We start from the raw sequence: 21,542 nt of genomic DNA on the forward strand, positions 1-21,542 counted from the left end.
TTCTACTGTGTCGAGTTTTTCTAATTTTTTCAATTGTATTGTTAATCCAAATAATTTATCCAACATTACCAAAAGAGGAACTCCTCCAAAAACAGATTTAATATGGTTAATATTTAAGGGTTTTAGAAGTCCTGTTTTTTGCCTTTTTCTCCCATTATGCGCCGGAACCAAACAATGTTTGTTTTCAAAATATGCATTCTACCAAACATCTTTCAGGGGTATGGGTGTTTTTAAATAAATCCAAGGGATATATACCTTGTTAACTATGAGATACCTTTATATAATGTCACCCGCACAAAAACATTTTATCTAGAGTCGTGAAGACAAAACATTTAGAATAAAACAACTTTTTGAACATATAGTTTTTAAAAAGAAAAAAAGTACCAAAGTAATTTCACATTTAAATAAGAAAGAAGAAAAACCATACCAGCTTTCATATTTTGATACTTTCCAATTCTACTTGCCTCTAAACACTTACAAGTATTATTTAGAAATAAAGTGTCATTTATCATGACCCAGTGTTTTAAAAACATTTTAAACATAATGTTTTTCCTTGTATTCGCTTTCCCTTGGAAAATTACATAATTTTATGAAGATCTGAAATGAAAATTACATAATTTTATGAAGATCTTTTACTGGAAGTCTGAGAGAAATACTGTATCTGCTAACACTTACCGTGAAAAATACGAAAATCAATATATGGATGAGAACCTCTCCTTTCTGATTCAAATCCTGCTCGACTCCTTACACGTACATCTCCTGGACAGAATCAGGAATAAAACGTAAGTTTAGAAGGCTGCCGTTCAGGAAGAAGCTCCCACATGCGATAAAGGTCTATGTGGGATCAAACCCATAACTCAGGCTACTAATGATATAAATGAAATAAGTAGTTAAGAGCTGATTTATTTGAAAGAGTTTACAAATGTTTGGCACTGAGTTATAAGGCTAGATGAGGTTTTTTTTTTTTAACCTACCCTTCTAATAATTATAATCTCTATTTTAGAGTATATGATAATCCAACCTCATATCTTATTACTCACATGGAGTTAAAAAAAATCCTCAAGACAAAACTTTAAAAAGCCACAATGAGAAGCAAATATTTATTAAGTGTCTGTTCTGTGCCTAACACTATACTATAAGGGATATAAAGAAATAGAAAGTATATTACCTATTCTCAAGCAGCTTATAATTGTTTACATGTACAGAAAATTAAAATGTTAAAGATTTTGCTGAAATGTTTAATTTGGTCAATCTTCTTTTTTCTCATTGACAGTGGGTATAGTCAAGGTCTTTAGTTGGGTCTTAAACTTTGTTGTTTATAAGCTCAGTATTGTTTCTTCCTATATTCACATGGCTTTTGGATCTACTTCTCCATACAGCCACATAACCACTGCAATCTTCTGCCAGGTACTCTTTTTCTGCCTTGCAGACATTATTTCATTTAATTCTTTAACCAAATCTGAGAGATAGGAATCTTAACCACCATTTTCAGATGCAGAAACTGAGATTTTTAGATGTTTAAGAGCATGCATATGCCACAAAGCTAGTGTAAAGGTGTGCCAGGGTTTAAACCTAGCTCTGCGGGCTCCAAAGGCAGCACCTTTCCCACTACACTTCCACAGCCTCCGAGTTTATAACCTTTAAGTCTCCAGTCCCTATTCCTGTGCCCTCGCAATTCCGCTTGCCTGGAAGGCTCTCCTGCTTATTCTTTGTTTCAAGGTGCCCGTCATCCACCATGAGTCCATCCCACAACGATTAATCCCTTCTCTCATGTGGCGATGCCTTCACTCTCTATTGGATGTTTACTGAGCACTCACTACATGTCAGGTTAACACAGCAGTGAGCAGAATATATAAAGTCCCTGTCTTCAAGAAGCTCACCCTTTCATGGAGTGACACAAATAATAAAACAAATAAATAATTTCATTCTATGGAAGATGGTAAAAAGCACCATGCAGAAAACTAAAGCAAGGAAAGAAGAACAGGGAGGAGGAGTTGGGGAGGAGTGATTCATGGCTGTGGTCAGAGACCTCAGCAAACGGGAGGCATCTGAGCAGAGGCCTGGAGGCAGCGAAGCAGTGAGCCACACGGCTACCTGGATGAAGACGGGTCCAGACGTAGGGAGAGCAAGTATGAATACCCTGAGACGGGAGCATGCTTGTCACGTTCAAGGCCAAGCAAAAAGGCCCGCGTGGCTGGAGTGAGGTGAATGAGGGGAACCGGTAGGAGGTGTGGTCAGAGAAACAGTAGGGCCACATCACACTGGACCTTCAACGGGCCACTATAATAGCTTTGGCTGTTACTCCAAGACAGAAAACTATCGGAAGATTCAGAACAGAGGGGTGAGATGGACTTAGGTCTGAAAAGGTTCACTCTGGCTGCACAGACTAGAATCAAGTAGAGACGCACAGGCAGACGCAGGGAGACACTTAAGGAGTGAGTGCATTCAACGAGGCAACAGCTATGGCCTGTGGGGAAGGGGATATGGGGAGATGCTGGTCAAGGGGGTACAAAGTTTCAGTTACGCAAGGGAAGTTCTGGAGATCTAACGTACAACTATGTGACGACAGCTACCGATAAAAAACCGAGTAACTGTGGTTCAGTTAGGGATGGTAACAGCATCGTGGTGAAATCCTGGATACACTTTGAAGGTATCAGCCAAGAGGATGTGGTGATGAAGTAAACGCAGAGGAAATAAGGGTCAAGAATGACGCCAAGGTTCCTGACCTGACAACCAGAAGAATGGAGTTCCATTTTCTGAGACGGTGAAAGAATGCAAAATCACAGACCTGGGGAACACAAATCTTTTAACATATATGTTAAATGTGAGGTACCCATAACCATGTGGAGATGCTCCACAGAGTGAAGAAGACAGGAGTCTAAAACTCTGTTTTAAGGAGAGTAGAATCCTGACATGTCTACAGAGAGAGATGGAGACAGTAAAGAAGAAAAGGCTCAACATTCCTGGGGGGAAATATGTGCTAGAGTAGAATGGGACTAGGCAGGTAAGATACACAAGGTAAATTAAAGAGAGAAAAAGGGAAGAGCAAAAACAGGACACTGGAGAACACACAGGCCTAAGACTATGAAAAAGAGTTGATGAAAGAGGCACAAACAAACAAACAAAAAACCCCAAACCAAATCACCACCCCAGAAGCAGGTGAAGAATGACTAAATATCATAGAAATTGAGTGAGGAATTCTGAGTATAAGGAGAGCACTCATGAAGAAAAGACAGTAAGAAAAGATGAGTAAAGGTGCCTACTGGAATCTTTATAGTATGTTTTTAATAGTATGAATTAAAGTACAAGGGATCAAGGAGTGCGTGGATGAAGAGAAAAATCTGGCAAAGAGAGGGAAAGAGAGAAACTACACACATATATGTATGTGTGTGTATATATATATATCAATTATACATGTATATATACACACATCAAATTCATTTTACCCTCTGCACTTGAGTAATACATTAAAGATTTAAGAACTGAGACTAGGAGAAGACAAATGGCCTTCTCACCAGCCAACTGAGAACAAACACATCCAGTGACAGGACTATGCGATCAGGTAATTCATGGTCTCGTCTTTGTTCATGTTACCTTTTAGTATTCAGCAACTGTACAAATCTAAGACTCTTTTTATGAAGAATAATCAGGATGCAACTTAAAATTGTATACTAATCACAGAGTCCCAGTTATTAAGCCAGAGATTTCTCAATTACCCAAACTCTAAGATGCCCCTCTTTATTCACATCATATTAATTTTGGCTTCTAGACTCAACTTCAAAGTAATAGGTCATTTCTGCTGCAAACAGTGATGAAAAGCTACCCAACGAAAGATATCTCGATCTTGAATTGACAGCAGATAACAAAATTAACTGATATTGGTGCAAAATAAATAATTCTTACCTAGCATACGAATGTACAACGCAGTCTGATCAGAGCTGTCATAGGAGATAGCTCCACGTCTCTAGGAAAAAAAACCCACACATTTTAATGCATGATAATTTAAAATGTGATATAAAATTCAATTCAACAAACATGTATTTATTATTTTTTGTGACGCACTGTGCAAGAGAAGTTGGGATATACAGAATGAAATTAAATACAGCATTTGCTCTTGAAATCTCTAGTTGTGAGGAAGACAAATAATTATAATACAATATGATTAAGCATTGTTGGAGAAGTGGATACAGAGTGAGGAACACAGTAGGTGGAAATTTAATGTCAGAGTACATCATACAAGCCCACTTGAAGAGAGAGCTTCTGCAGAGGTAGTCGGAATTGATGGAGAGACACAGTTCAACTACTTCACTATTCCCTTCACTTAAACATGAATGAATAAGCAAACAAGAATCATCAGACGTTTGAAGAAACTCTTTAGCTAGAAATAAATGGAACAAAATGAAAAACCAAATGGCCCAGAAGCTACAAGAAATAAGAGAATTTAAAAAACGTAATTAGTGTACTCAGAGAAATCTGAGTAAAACAAAAAATGGGGTGCACTGAAAGAGAACAGATTTTAAAATATATTTTGAGCTTAAAAATAAACAGGTATAAAAAGTATCTTGCAATATTACTCATAATGGCCCCCAACTGGAAACAATCCAAATGTCTACCAACTAATGTATAGCCATACAATATTATTCAGTATTCAGTATCTATTGTTGTTATTCAGACATAAAAAGGACTGAAGTACTGATACATGTTACAACATGGTTGAATCCTGAGAACAGTATACTGAGTGAAAGGAGCCAGTCAGGAAGGACCACAAAGCATATGTTTCCAATTATATGAAATATCCCAAACAGGCAAATCCACAGAATCAGGAGGTAGACTGGTGGTTGCCTAGAGTTGGGAGAGTTGGTGGGAACTGGAGAGGGAATGCTAACGGGCACAGGGTTTCTACCTGCAATGATGAAAGTGTTCTCAAATTAAATGTGGTAATGACTGCACAACTCTGAATATACCAAAAGGCACTGAATTTAAAAAAAAACCACCCACTTTAAATGGGTGAATTGTATGGTACATGAACTATACTTCAATAAAGCCATTATAAAAAATAACGAGTATTGCAAATATTTTAAATATAATTACCAAAAAAAACCCGAAAGCAAGAAACCAAAAAACACCTCTGTAAGACCTGAAACACCCTCAGCAAGTTCTGCCAACTCCACCTTCACACCCATCTCCCTTCCTCGATCTCCACTTCTTCTTTCTGTCTCAGGCAATAGCATCTCTCACCTGGACTCCTGCAATGTTCTGCCCTGCTCACTGGTTTTCCTGCTGCATCTCTTGGCCCCCACTCCATTCACGCAGAAGCAAGAGTGAACATTCCAGCTACTGCTCAGAAGTGCTCCAATGGCCCCCACTAGACTTGGAATAAACTCCAAACACCTAACTCTCCATGATCTGCCTACCCCTCAGTCCTCTTGTCCTACCGCCCTCTTTCTACCACTAAGAGCCAGCCACCCTGGCCGCCTTGCCCTTCCTCAACCACGCCACACACACAGCCTTGATACCTGCTGTTCTGTCCAGGATCACTGCATCATCGTTTCCTTCTTACCTCTCAGGTTCCAGACGAAATGTCATCTCTTCAAAGAGGCAGTCCCAGACTACCAAACCTGAAGTCACCAAGCAGTCACCCTCCCCAGAGTCCCTACGTTCATGCTCTGTACAGCACACCTAGCTGAACTACTCTTGTTAGCTTGTTCTAAAACAAAAGCTCCACAAGAGCAAGAACCATGTCTGACTTATTCACCACTGTGTCCTTGGCCCTAAAAACTACTATTATTTAGTAGATGCTAAATAAATATTTGGTAAATAAATGATTGAATGCACTTATTGTAAATAAATTAGTGAATAATCATTTACAAATTAAGTTGATGAATAAATTAACGAACAACAGAATTCATATAAAGACAAACTAAACATCTAGAAGATAAAACTAACCAAACCTCATACCAGAATCTAACCTCTGTGGAGGCAGAGACTTTGTTCAATGCTGTATCCCCAGATATAGAATAAATCCCAACATTTAGAATAGTGCCCAGCACATTCTAATGTAATCAATAATATTAGCTGAATAAACAGGCACGCAAATTCTTAAAAAACAGTAATAAATAGAACTAGCGTCATGAGCTATTATAAAGTAGTGTGACACTACAGAGAATCTAGAATCAAATCCAAGAATACACAGAAATTTTGTATATGCTAAATAAAGGATCTAAAATCTGGGGAGAGGAAATTCCCTGGCGGTCCAGTGGTTAGGACTCAGCACTTTCACTGCCAAGGGCTGGGGTTCAATCCCTGATCAGGGAACTAAGATCTCACAAGCTGTGTGACACAGCCAAAAAAAAAAAAAATCAAGTTAATTATTTGATTTAAAATGTTAGATTAAGTGGTTGCTATCTGGAAAAACATAAGGCTGTATTATTACCTTCCTACTCCAAAATAAATTACACATGGAACAGAAATTTTAATGTAAAACAACAGCATGAAAATATTAGAAGAAAACATAACTGTATTTAAAAAAATCTCAAATAACAACAAGGACCTACTGTATAGCACAGGGAACTATATTCAATATCTTATAATAACCTATAATGGAAAAGGATCTGAAAAAGAATATATATATGTATAACTGAATCACTTTGCTGTACACCTGAAACTAACACAACATTGTAAATCAACTATACTTCAATAAAGTTTTTTTAATTTAAATAACGACTCAAAAAGAAATCTTAACTAGGAAAGGCCTAACTGTTCTATAAAATCCAGAAGTCATGAAAAACAAATCAATTTGGCCACATAAAAGTTAAATTATGTATGGCAAAATGTACCATAAACATAGGCAAAAGACAAACTCCAAACAAAGAAAAATGAGTTCAACAGATATGACAAAGGGCTAATTTTTCCCTGCTACACCTAAAAATGAAGGGAGAAAAAAGTGTCTTACAAATCAATTACAAAATGAATAATAGTGTAGAAAAACAGGTGGGACATAAATACACTACTCACAGAAAGAGAAATAATAAACTAATAAACACAAGAAAAAAACGCCTGACTTCATTAACAAAATACATATTAAGGAAATGAGATGGTATTTTTACATATTAACGATATTCTTTCCTCACAAACCCCTGGCATGGAATTTACAACTCTTCAACATATACCTAGAAATCTCAAGGAAAAATAATCATTTTTTTTACTGTTATTATAAAGAAAAGTTACTGTATTAAAGCCCTCATTTGGATTTAGTATGCAAAATAGCTCCCCAAATCATTGTTATTATCTCCTCGGTGCTTATCATTTAAGAGAAAAACATCAATTAAACTGCTATGACTTAATGTATCCTTAAACAAACAAAAAACCCCACCAGTTCAGGAAATATAAAAGGAACACAAGTCACAAGCAAAAATAAAATTCTGATTTTCAACACTGGCCGCCTCCAGGGAAGCTGAAGGACAGACACAAGGGTAGGAAGAGGACTTTTCAATGAATATCTTTTGAATTTTGTAGCACGTGTAGTTATTATATATTCACAAAATACACTGAACTAAAATTTAAAGCTACAGTAAGAATGTACTACAAAGAAATCTACAAAGAAATGGATGATCTCAAAACCCAAGGGACTAAATCATACAGAACTCACTCCTGGCAGCAACATGCTTAATAAAGTTAGTGTCTTGCACCAACAGAAGACCCTGAGCCTCCTGCAGTGTTTCATGGTAAACTACTTATTCTGGAGCAAACAGCCACTGTAATCACTTGGTATTAAAAGGCACGACTCACACCTGCTGTTCCCATCGCTACCCCAAGATATTTATCTTATTAGATTTCAAGACTCCCCTTAATACCACCATATTAGAGGAAAACCTAATAGTCTGGAGAGCACATATGTGGAGATAAATATTTCTATTGGCCAAATCATATTCATGAAACCACAGATATAATTATGTAATAGTTTGTCATGGTCAGGACCTATCAACCCACTATTATCCAATCAAATTGGGTAGATAGCTTGTTAAAACACATTTTAACCTGTTATCTCTAACAGTTCTCTTCAGGAGAAGGGTTGCCTTTTTTTTTTTTTTTTTTCATGAGGGGAAGGGTATTTACTAAAAGAGCCACTAATTAGAAAGGTAAAGTCTCATTTATCACTTTAAGGATTGAGAAAGACTAACATCAGCTGTTAAAATAGTATAAGTAAGAAGCTGGGCAATGAACATAATCTAGATTATAACTGTGACACTAAATTTATTTTAAGGTAATCACTTTAGACTTAGTTATAGAGGCACTAACTTAGTATTAGTTAACCATTACAAAAACTTGGCAAAAAGGGTAGAATTTAACTTTAATATATTTTAACAAATTACTTTGGGACGTGCAAAATATTCAAGTTATTTTATTCATTACTAATTTAAGTAAGCCTGGTCCACAAATACTTAGCTTAAATGCTATGCTAACCTGCAAGACACACTCTCATGAAACAAATCCAAATGAGATAACAGAAAAATTTTTTTAAGAATGGACTTAAAAAAAAGGTGGACCCATCAATGAATACATTCTGAGTGATAATTTACTCATTTATTGCCTCACAGACCAAGATTTAAATGAATATTATTAAACTGTAAACAGTCTAGGTAAAATAATCTAAAGTAACTCTTTTTGGATAAATATACTATAAATTATAACATAAAAAATTTGATTTCCGTGTTAGAATGTTACTTTAAAAAATAATTATATGTGCTTTATACACCAAGACTGCAGCACAGACTTAACATGTATCTTTGTAAAAGACTACCATTTTTAAAGCCATATACTAGTAAAATTGTTTTTAATAAAGACAGTAAAACAAATTTAATCAAATTCCCGTGTCACACTGTCAGTCATAAAACACTCGGGGCTATCGTCCACATTCCCACCTCACCTCACCAGTGAATGGAAACAACTGAGAAGCTTCTACTCGTGACTTTTCTAATTTAGCCATCCTGGGAACAGCTCGTAAAGCAAACTAGTGTAAGTCAAACCACGGGTGAGGCCCAGCTAATCAGAAACTGACAGCCGCAGCACAAACAAGTTAAACTCTAAGGTTCCAAAGGATCCACCACCACACAGACAGGAGTTCTGAGCGCCCTGGTAAGACACTCAAGCTTGCATCGGGGTGAATCGCGGCTCTTCCTTAAAAGATCTGACTGACAAGGTAAATGACAAAAGGCGTAAAAGTTGTTCCTGATATTGGTTAATACATAACTTTTAAAGACAGCCATGTTTTTTTTGTTTGTTTTGGCACAGCTTATGAGATCTTAGTTCCCCAACCAGGAATTAAACCCGCACCCACGTCGGTGGAAGCGCCGAGTCCTAACCACTGGACCGCCAGGGAATTCCCCAGACAGACATGTTTTAAAACTGAGCAAAGATATCTTAAGTGCTATGGTTTTTATCTTGTTTGGGTTTTCCAGTAAAATAATCTATTGTGCAAAGGCGTGTGTATTTCCCTTAGATGGTGAAGTAATGATATATTAACTCCTTGCTGAGCTCCTACTCTGTGCCAGAAAATGCCCCAGGCGCTTTCAAACAAAACCTCACTTACGCACATAAGACCTCTGTGAGGCAGGTCTTATACGCTGGGTTTTGGAGATTAGTAAACAGGTCACAGGGCTTAAACACAACAGCACTAAGTATATTTTTGGGTAACATTACAAAAACGGTAACACGCTACAAAAGATGAAGCCCAAAGTTCTGAAAGCAGTTTTCTCTGATGCAGTAAAGTGAGCTTTTTCAGACCGTATTCATCTTACGTATGCTAGGAAAGTGTTCGCACCTGAGTGCCTATCCAAGTACGAATCCATCCATTGAACACTATCCTTCCCAGTCCTCTTCCCTATGCAAACATTTAAAAAAAAAACACACACACTCTTAAAATACTAGCATTCTTTTTGTTTAAAAACTTAATTTAAAATTTTTGGTGGTTATAACAAAAGTAAAAAAATCTCTGAAAACATCCACAATTCAACTAACGCATTATTAACATTAACTTGACCTTCATTCAGTAACTTGGCAAGCTAATCCTTTAAAAACAATTAGTAAATTGGTGTGAGTGAAACAAAATTCATTCTTAACTTACAAAACACAAGATTTAAAAAATCTGAGTGCGGGCTTCCCTGGTGGCGCAGTGGTTGGGAGTCCGCCTGCCGATGCAGGGGACGCGGGTTCGTGCCCCGGTCCGGGAGGATCCCACGTGCCGCGGAGCGGCTGGGCCCGTGAGCCACGGCTGCTGAGCCTGCGCGTCTGGAGCCTGTGCTCCGCGGCGGGGGAGGCCACGGCAGTGAGAGGCCCGCATACCGCAAAAAAAAAAAAAAAAAAAAAAATCTGAGTGCGCTGTTTTGAAGAGATTTCTTCAATCGTATTCACTAAGAAAACAGGACTGCTTCAAGAAAAAGACAATTATGCTTAAAACAATATGCTTAAATGTGAAAAACATTACATTATCAGGGATTCAAACCTCGCTTGAAGAAGAAATATAAAAGAAGCTTTTGTGCTGCTTATTAGCAAACAGTGATGGCCTTATACATTTTAAGTTACTATTCACACTTTTCAATTTCTTAATAAAGGAAGACAAAAGCTGCCTGGTGGATGAAAGACCATCATTTTTATACAAGTATAGAAAAATAATTTCAAATAGTATAATCTTAAGTATTTCCTACTTTGGACTCCCATTCGGATGGCAAATGGCTAGCATTCTAGCAAGCATTTCTTTCTTTCTTTTTTTTTAAATCATAGCATAATTTTAACAGGGAATAATGAAGACAACTTAATACGGAATGCTAGATTCAGTTGATGAAATACTATAGCAAGCATTTCTTAAGCCCGATATTTGGAATCCAAATTTAAAAACAACAGATATATAATAATCTTACTCTTTTCAACATATTAAATAAAGTAAGGCATATATTTCCGCAGCAGGAAGACCTTAAGTGAGAACATGAGAGACAGTGGTATTTAGTTTTTAAAAAGTGTTTAATTGTTTAGAAATCCTCAATCATTATACTTTAAATTTATAAGCAACAGTAAATTTGCTATCTCCAGAAGAGAATGTTTAAAGTACGTACACCAAATGTCTAACCTGTTTAATTCCATAATCTTAAAAGTTGAACTTCTTTAAGTATAAAAACTTCTTTAAAGGAATGATCCTGAGGAAAGCTACCTCAATACCAAGGAATGATACCATAAAAAGCCCTTCAGGAGGAATAGGTGGGAGAAGAATAAAAATCACATGCAGTAATCTCAAGCTTCTCAGCTGACAGGTAAAACGTGTAGCTCTTTTAATCAGAGAAATAACACTGAAGCAAAAGGAGAAAAAATTTGACTAGCAAGTTCACTCCTACCCATATATAAACTAATGATTAATGTCACAATCCTAAAAATAAAGACGGCCTACCTTAGAGGCGATCCACTTGATAAGAACCAAGGCCAGACACCAGATCAATGTAATTCCCATTGGGATCAATGAAAAGTCCCCTGCATAGCCTCCCTCCTCTCCCAGAGAGCAATGAGCAAGGAAGATTTGTTAGGATCTGACAATAACCAGCTGTCCGGAGGCAGAAGAGAGGGGACACTGCCTGCCTTGAACCTCACGCAGCTGCCTTCAAACAAGGGTCACCTGACTCTCTGAGAACATGCTGCCAGCCGGCCTTCCTACCAGCGCGTGGTTAATGCCACAGCCCAGGGCTGGGGAAGGAGAGTCAGTAAAGCTGGAAGAGGGGAGGAAACACCTTCGTGAGCGCTAACCTAACAGTCTCACAAAATGTAGGCAAACGAGGTCTCCAGCTGGCCCCAAGCACATCCCCGACCTTAACACCAGGAATGCTTTCAAATAACTTCCAAAAAATGTCTGGCAGTACTAAAAATTTCCTCATTTCCTCCACGTAGACCAGTGTCACAGGCATAATGTCCTGGCATTTAAAAATATTAATGCATTTTACTCTATTTTTTCAACTTTAAATACTGAATTGGTCAACTCTATTTCCTTAAGAGCTAGGATTACTTTATGAATGCTAGGGGCTTTCATAGATAATGTTGTGCTATTTAACATTATAATTCACTCATTATGGATTTATTGACAAAGGCCAGTCTATCTGCATTTTTCAAGCAATTAAAAGTACACTATTTCTAAGCCCGACTTGCAATCTAGCTTACATGATAATATTTGTGTTACACGTCTCATTCTTCTCTCAGCTGTGAGTGAGCTCGGTGAAAGCAAAGTGGGCCTCTACTCATCTTCATGATCTCTCACAGCAGCCAGCAGAGAAAAGGCCTTTCATGAAAACTTTCATGCGAGTATTCATTAAGCTGCAACTAGGTATCAGGCCCTTTGCTGGACGCCAGGGGTATAATCTTTGAGGGAAAACGGAAAGGGCTCCTGCCCTCCCGAAACTTACAGTTGAGTCAGTCTACGTTAATCGAAGTCTGCAAATAAATACAAAACTGCAACGGAAACAAGTACGACAGAGCTGCGACGGGAACCGCCAACAAAGCCCCGGGTCTGACCTGGTTAGGAGGTCAGGGGCTTCTTCCCAGAGGCCCTGAAATGTCCCTGAGCTGAACTGCAAGGGCAAGAACACGAAGAGGATGGGAAGAATGATCTTCACAGACATGACAACACACAACAAAGACAAGCAGAAGATTCGGGAAGAGCAGAGGAGGCTGCAGTGCAGGCTGTGGGACCCCACAGTGGAGGCCCCGAGAAGGGGCTTCGTCTGCATCCTAAAAGCCAATCCCACCCTGCTGGAGACTTCAGCAGGTTTTGGTCAAGGGCAGCTCATTGGGGTAGGGGCTGGGGGGCGGTCAGGACGCCACAGCAGAGGCCCAGGAGAGGCGCTCACGGACTGTGCTGGGGGGAGACGTGGACGGGCTGGGAAACACTCTGGATGCGACAGGACTACGTCATGGGCTGCAGTTCATGGTGAGACAAAGGCATCTGCCTAGTGGCGGTACCCACATGACAGTTTTAAAATATTTGAAAACAGCCCAAATAGTTCAAATACCAACGCTGTTTTCATTATCCACTCCTCAGTAGGAAGAGTTTATTTTTTTTTAAAAAGTTAATTCTCCACCCGTCAAAATGAGGCATAAACTCAAATTACAGATGCACATCACAATTTTTCTAAATTGAAGCTATACATAACATATGGCCATACATTTCCCACTACACCTTATACATTATACACACACACACACACACACACACACACACACACACACACCTCTTCTTTCTACTGAACTAACAAGCTGTAATGCTAATCCTTGCACAAATGGAGATAACTTTTTCAGTCTGTCATGAAACTAGGTGTGGCATGAGATTGTCAGGGTCCTGGATTACTCTCTGGGCAGTAAGGTTCCAGCCGGCAAACTCAAAGGATGCCCAGGAACAGGTCAGAGCAGCCAAATGTAATCAGCTCCACCCTCAGGAGAACCGCTGGTGGTCATCATTCGTTATCTGCCGCACTAGCCTGGGCTGCACTCTCCAAATTAGCCTACCACCTCGATGCCCAGCCCAGAAATACTTCCTATCCTCACAGCTCCCAGCCAGTCAGCTGCTCGAAAAGTTGAGTTCTACGAAGCAAACACGATCCTATTATTTTTGGTACGTTTTGATAAATGCCCTTTTGGTTAACGGTGGTGAGGTCAAGAATCTCAACTTGCTTTTCGCCTAAAAGTGGAGGATTGGGACTTCCCTGGTGGTCCAGTGGTTAAGACTTCGTGCTTCCATGGCAGGAGGCGCAGGTTCGACCCCTGGTCGGGGAACTAGATCCCACATGCGGCAGGGCGGAGCCAAAAAGAAGTAAATAAATACAAGTGAAGGATTGAACAAGGGAAGAGGGAAAGAATCAGAACTGAGACTCACAGGGAAAAAAGAAAGGCAGTCCTAAAAATTCTCTCATTTAAATGAACTTCTGTCGAGATTATCCCACCATCTCAAAACTCCACTGGGAGTCAAGAGCCTGGGTTTATTTCCCAGCTGTACTGCCAAGAGCTGAGTGAACCTGGGTGAATCACCACCTGTAAGGGCCTTGCTTTCCTCCCTTCACAGGAGTTAAATAACATCTGTAAAAGAATACCTCACTCATAGCAGGCTCTCAATAACATTTAGCCAAGTCCAAATTAAATAATTAAGACCTAACAATGATCATGACCTAACCACTCCAGCTCCACCCCAACTCTGGGCTTAACTGAAATCACATGGTTCATGAGGGCAACGTGTGCTGTGCTTGCCCAGTGCCCTGGGAACCTCTCCTGAGGCCTGGTAGGGCTAAGGTCATTTTTCACACCAGTGAATATAGGCTGGCTCCCTAAAATGGTTCCCCAGCATCCTCTTTCTTAAATATCTACTGTATGTCTGACACTGAAATACAGAGATAATCAAGACACAGTCCTTCCAGATCAGAAATTTCCTATTTGAATAGAAATAGCTACTAAGTTTATGCCTAAAATCATAGCTCCTTCGTTGCTGATGACACATTCACATCACTCAAATCTCACAAAGAACTCAGGCAATACAAGTTTTTCTTGAAACAGTACACTCACCTTTCTTAATGGCACGGACCTAATGGCTTTAAAACTTTTTCCTATTCTAAGATATGAAATATTTATCACTAATTCATCTTGATAAAGTATAAAACGTAACAAAAACTTTCAATAAGACGAAACAGAAACAAAAGCTGTCATCAAATTGTATTAACACTCCTTTACAATATTATGTCTATTTCTTAGAAAATTATCTTAAAATTAATCTTTCTAAATATAAAATAATTTATTATCCCATAAAGAAATAGTTGCCTCTTTTACAATAATAACAAATGTATTCTTTTACATTAACTTTTCTCACCTGTCTCAAAGCCTTAGTGAAACATGACAGAGCAACAAAAAAAATCACTTGACTACTAGAAAAATGAATGCATAGGAGACAGCTAAGCTTTATGAAAACAGAATTTAAAACTATAAGAAAAAGGTATAAAACTCTTTACCTTGCTGGGGCTTATAAAAGTAATATCTGAACAGTCTGGGTATTAAAAGCAAATCTCACTATTTTAGGAGTATGATCAATAGAAGGAAAAGGTACAGCTTTGATCACTGTGTCTTAAGAGAAGTAATCCAAGTGCAAATTTTATCCCTGGGGCTCTCTGCCACTCACAGGACACCTGTCAATCTTGGCAATAGCCTTTAGCTATCCATACAGAGACTCAGCATGTCCTTCTCTTGACCAAATTAGGCTAACCTCAACTGCATTGACATCAGTGTCTATAATTTTGGAATCCTGTTGACAAGAAGAGCCTATCCCAGAGTTTTTTATACAAATGTAATGTCTGTTGGAAATTATAACCAAATTTATAATAGAAAAATGTGAATACTATAGTCTAAACCTTCCAACTGTGCTTTTATCATTTTGAATTCCAACGAATTTTAATACCAAATAGTAAATCAGGGCGGGTTTTTTATTTCTATTACTAAAAACCACATATCGGAGCTTATTATTTTTCAAATGTTATGAATTTCAAGAGATATGAAACTGACCAAAAAAATTAATCCTTGATAAGTAACAAAAATTATTTTAAAACTATGGTAACATGGGAGTTTTACCACTTAATTAAGACCTTTGTGTCATACTGATTTAGAGTTCTGAATTAAGTTTTCTGTTGGATAGTAATTAACGGCAATGAACATGTGATTAGTCTTGGTATGAAGTATTCAATAATAAAAACACCCTGACCTTTTACAAACATTCAAGTCTTCTGGTCCAGAAAACTACATTTTATGATATTAAAAGAACTCAGAGATTTGCTTATTGAATGACTGTTCACAGTATCTCACACCAGTCAGAATGGCCATCATCAAAAAATCTAGAAACAATAAATGCTGGAGACGGTGTGGAGAAAAGGGAACACTCTGGCACTGCTGGTGGGAATGTGAATTGGTACAGCCACTATGGAGAACAGTACGGAGGTTCCTTAAAAAACTACAAATAGAACTACCATACGGCCCAGCAATCCCACTACTGGGCATATACCCTGAGAAAACCGTAATTCAGAAAGAGTCATGTACCAAAATGTTCATTGCAGCTCTATTTACAATAGCCTGGAGATGGAAACAACCTAAGTGCCCATCATCGGAAGAATAGATAAAGAAGATGTGGCACATATATACAATGGAATATTACTCAGCCATAAAAAGAAATGAAATTGAGCTATTTTTAATGAGGTGGATAGACCTAGAGTCTGTCATACAGAGTGAAGTCAGTCAGAAGGAGAAAAACAAATACCGTATGCTAACACATATATATAGAATTTAAGAAAAAGAAAATGTCATGAAGAACCTAGGGGTGAGACAGGAATAAAGACACAGACCTACTAGAGAATGGACTTGAGGACATGGGGAGGGGGAAGGGTAAATTGGGACGAAGTGAGAGAGTGGCATGGACATATATACACTACCAAACATAAAATAGATAGCTAGTGGGAAGCACCTGCATAGCATAGGGAGATCAGCTCGGTGCTTTGTGACCACCTAGAGGGGTGGGATAGGGAGGGTGGGAGGGAGGGAGACGCAAGAGGGAAGAGATATGGGAACATATGTATATGTATGTAGCTGATTCACTTTGTCAGCAGAAACTAACACACCATTGTAAAGCAATTATACTCCAATAAAGATGTAAAAAAAAAAAAAAATTATGGGAATTTGCTCGTCATGTCTTCTCACAAGACTTTCAGGATCAAGTGATTCCCAGCCAAGAAACGAAAGCAGAATCGTACCATTCCCCAATGGATTCGAATGAAAACTGGTAATAAAATCAGGTACAACTCCAAGAGAAGACTTTGGAGAAGAACCAAGCTGGGTCTATAAGGAGCGTCGCATATGAAGTGGCACACATATTTATGCTGTGTCAAGGCCACTTGCATCTTACCATATCACTCTGAGAACATCACTACTATCTGAACAGCTGGACGTGTTTTATTGGGAAAATGATTTTTCTCTTTGTGCTTCTGCACTCGTGCTTTGGCTCAGTACTAAATATGTGAGACCTTTTGTCGGAAAAAAAAAATTATGGAAAAGTAGAAATGGTCACAATTTCCAGAAGGGAAAAAAAAAAAAATCAGTGGTGTAGATTTGACAACTGTAGAGTTTGGACTTAGGCTGCTAGTATATAAGACCAGGAGAATGTCATAGACCCCGGACACTTTAATTTCAGCAAGGCTGCACACACAGTCTCTGGAGGCATCCTTGAGAACAAAACAGAGCAATGTTAGGCTGACTCCTAGCTGACTGAACAAACATAACCAGAGTTCAAGTACCGGATGTCAAGCTGGTGGAAGTATTCTAGAGGCGCTGACAGAACTCTACATTTGGCTTTGTCTTGTTCCACATTTATCGGGATGCAGATCGGACTAATGCATATCATATCTGCATATAAAACACAAAGTATAAACCACCATGCTTAATTACAAAATAACTTAAAGAGAGAATGAAGTATGAATTTTAAAATAAAATAAACTGCATGCATATGGAACAGTGGAAATGGAGTTTACAAGTTTCCTTAAAAAAAAAAAAAAAAGGCCAGAATGTTTAAACTCTAAATTAATAAGAGACAGTAAGTAAAGGCAATCTTGGGAAGCACTGAGAGTCAGATAAGTATCCAAATCCAGGCTACTCCACTGTTCTCAAAGAGGCCACATGGATAAGACTGAATTCAGTTCTCAGTATTACCCTGGAAGACGCATTCATACGTAACATCTTTAAATGCAGATAAGGATGATATATAAACTGCTGTAAGATAAAATAAGCCAAGGAGTTCAGCTGTATTCTGTGAAATTAGGAAAGGTGGAAGTAGACCAATGGGCACAAGTTTGTGGAAAACAGAATTTGATTCAATATTACTTTCTAAGAACTTTCTACAGTTAGAACCATGGAAATTGAAAGGAGCTGCCTCAAACTAGCCTCTGTCAAGGCAGTTGTGGAGCAGGCTAGAAAAAATGACCTTCAAGGTCTCTGCCAGTTCTAAGATCCCACAATACTATACCTGACTCGATTTCATAATCAAAGAAGGCTTTCTAAGAAAGCTGCCACCACACCCCACAGACCCAGCCATACTGATTTCCTCAAAGTTACTAACATCTAAGTGGTTAGTGGTATTTATCTCAAAAGATAATTTTTAAATGAGAACTATTTGTAGGTAAGGAAAAAAACTTCACACTAAAAATACTACTACGAACTGACCACTACTTGTGGGTAAATATATATCAAAATATTTATAACATAAATACTAAAGAAGAAAATTACTAATCTCTCAGAGATTGGTCAAATTTAAAAAGGAAACACCAACTGTCAACAACTGTTTCCCTCTCCAAACCAATGAGAGTAGAAGCCCAAAAAATTTCTGAAGTATACTTGAGGCACACCAAATAGTACTGTTTCATCTCCACATATAGTACTGCAAGGGAAAGGAGGAGACGCACAAAGAGATTCTGAGATCTCCAATGTGTTGGGCATGAAGGATATAACATAAATGGACACAGTCCTTGCCTTCACACAGCTCAGATTTTTGTGGGGACTACAAACAATCATAACAAATAACCACGATTACAAGCAGATGTAAGATGCTCTGAGCGCCAAGTATGACACTTAACCCAGGATTCAGTCGTAGCTAGGAAGACCACTGGGAAAAAGTGACACATAATCTGACTCTTAAATGATTTCATAAGAGTTTGTCACACAAGAGGTGGGGGAAAGAGTTCCAAGCACAGAAAAAGCAGTATTTGCAAAAACCCGAGGTAAGCAAAATCACGGCTTGTTTATAAAAATATAAACAAGGTTCAATAAATGATAGGACAACTGGTAGTGGACTAGAACTCCCATCATGAACAACTAGAGAACTAGGCTATCTATGAGAAACACTGCTTTCAGATGTTAGACAAGTAGGATAGGACTTTGATCCCTGAGAGAAGGGGGAAGAAAACAAATAAGGTGAGACCTGTAATTGCCTAGGTTTCTTGAAAGCAGTTACCAAACCCCAAGGCAGAGCAGAGTAACCCTGCAGAGCAAGAAGTCTCACAAAGTTGAGGACTCAGAGACTGGAGTTCAGGGAGGGTACAATACTTGCATTTTGCAGGGCTGAGTACCAGACAGGAAGAGCCGTGAAGATAACGGGCTCCAGAAGCCTGAAAATGCGTCTCCTTGAACCTTTGGCTAAATACTAAGCTAGCCATGTGTGGAATGAGATACCATGAGGCTGGGAAAAGAACAACTACAGGGGAGCTGGGAAACATCTGGTCCCCACCAACCACAGTGAAGAGCTCTCACACAATACCTGGGACATTCCATAGCGACCCAAGAAATGCCAGAGCACAGGAGAAGGGCAAATGTAGCCCATCAATGCAGAACGTTCTACTGGACAGCATTGTTCTGGAGCCCCACTAATGATGCTTAAAATATGCCTAAAAGGATCAGGCTGATCCACAAGTAACTAAATTGCTTATCAGATCAAAACTCAACACTCTTTTAAAGATGACAAGTGAAAAATAACGAATTGGGAGAATAAACAAGAAAATGGGACCCCAAACGGGGTGATGGTGGGGAGTCAATAAAAACCCAGAAATGAATAAGATGATGGAGTTGGTAAATTAAGGACTTTTACAATGCTACTGTAAATATATCCAAAGATTTAAAAAAAAAACATGCACACTGAAAAAGGAAACTGAAACTTAAAAAAAAAAAAGGATCACTTATAGCTAAAAAACATAACATCTAAACTAAAATTTCGCAGTTGGGCTTAACGGCAGACTAAATGCTATAGAAGAGATCAACAGAAATTACCTAAACATTTTCCAAATTTGATGACAACTATTAATCCAGATAGCAAAGAAGCTCAATGAACCCCAAATAGGAGAAACACAAAGAAAGCCACACCAAGATACATCACAATAAAATTACTAAAAAAAGCAACTGATACCAAATCCAAAGACATTACAAAAGGGAATCATAAACCCAATCACTCATAAACACAGACACAAAGATGTATAAGAAAATATTAATAAATCAAATCCAACAATATATAAAAAGGAAATGCATTATGACTAAGTGGAGATTATCCCAAGAATCCAAAATTGGTTTTCTGTTCAAAAACAGCAATAAATGTAATTCAACATATTAGAATTTTTAAAAAATCATATAATCATTTCAACTGATAAAGAAAAGGCACTGAACAAAATTCAACTCATTTATGCTAAACACTCTTACTAAACTAGGAATAAAAGGAAACTCCCTCATCTGATAAAGGACATCTATTAAAAAACCTACAGCCATCATCATACTTAAAAATTAAATGCTTTTGCCCTAAGATCACAAAAAAAAACAAGGATGTCTGCTTTACATCTTTAATATGGTACTTAAAGTCAGAGCCAGTGCATTAAGTCAAGAAAAAGAAGCATACAAATTGGAAAGAAAGTAGAAAAACTTTTATTTGCAGACAATATTATCATCTATATAGAAAATCATAAAAACCCTACAAAAGAATTTCTGGAACTAATAAAAATTTAGCAATGTCACAGGACACAAATTTGATATATAAAAATCAACTGCATTTCTATATACTCGTAAAAAATGATTGAAAAATGAAATTAAAAAAATACTACTTCCAATAGCATCCACAAACATCAATACTTAAAGACAAATTTAATAGAATATGAGCAAGATCTGTACAATGAAAATTATAAAACATTTTTAGGAGAAATTAAAGACCTAAATAAATGGAGAAATATATCATGTTGTTACAAGACTGAATTGTGTTTTCCCCAAAAGATTTGTCAAGGTCATAACGCCCAGTACCTATGAATGTGACTTTACTTGGTTCCTTGCAGATGTAATCAAGTTTAAGATAACAGAATACTGGGTTAGAGTGGGCTTGAAATCCAGTATAACTCATGTCCTTATAAAAAGAGAGAAATCTGGACACAGACACACAACCACACAAAGGCAGAGACTGGAGTAATGCATCTACAAGCCAAGGAATAACAAGGATGGCCGGCAACCACAAGAAGCTAGAAGAGACAAGGAAGGATTCCTCCCCAAGAGCCTTCAGAGAGAACATGGCCCTGCTGACACCTTAACTTCTGACTTCTAACTTCTAGAACCATGAAAATAAATTTCTGTACTATAAGCCATCCAGTTTGTAATACTTTGTTTTGGCAGCCCTAAGAAACTAATACACATGTTTACAGATTGGAAGGCTCAATATTGTTTCCAATTTTTCTCAAGTTAATCTATAAATCCAACACAATCCCAATTAAAATTCCAGCATTTTTTTTTTTTTAAGAAACTGACAAGCGAATTCTAAGATCTATATGGAAACACTAAAGATCTAGAATAGCCAAAAATGTTTTGGAAAGAAAAGAGAAGACTTGTACTACCTGATTTCAAGGAGGACTTGTACTACCTGATTTCAAGACTTAATTTAAAGCTACAAACAATGTGGTTTTTACATAAAGGCAGACGCA

At 37.9% G+C, this 21,542-nt stretch overlaps 1 protein-coding gene and 1 pseudogene across 1 annotated transcript in view; one reads left to right on the plus strand and one right to left on the minus strand.

Annotated features, from left to right (window-relative positions):
* Positions 1-21,542, minus strand: part of PDE7A (phosphodiesterase 7A) — a 115,994-nt gene that overhangs the window by 43,355 nt on the left and 51,097 nt on the right. Inside the window, exons 2-3 of the mRNA XM_032609998.1 lie at positions 3,904-3,964; positions 676-759 (exon numbers count right to left, since the gene is read on the minus strand). Coding sequence (XP_032465889.1) covers positions 676-759; positions 3,904-3,964 — 145 coding nt within the window. The remainder of the gene's footprint in view (positions 1-675; positions 760-3,903; positions 3,965-21,542) is intronic.
* On the plus strand, positions 16,741-17,029 carry LOC116742398 (annotated as a pseudogene).

This window comes from Phocoena sinus, chromosome 17, assembly GCF_008692025.1.
Source record: "Phocoena sinus isolate mPhoSin1 chromosome 17, mPhoSin1.pri, whole genome shotgun sequence".
In the NCBI taxonomy this organism is placed as follows: Eukaryota; Metazoa; Chordata; class Mammalia; order Artiodactyla; family Phocoenidae; genus Phocoena; species Phocoena sinus.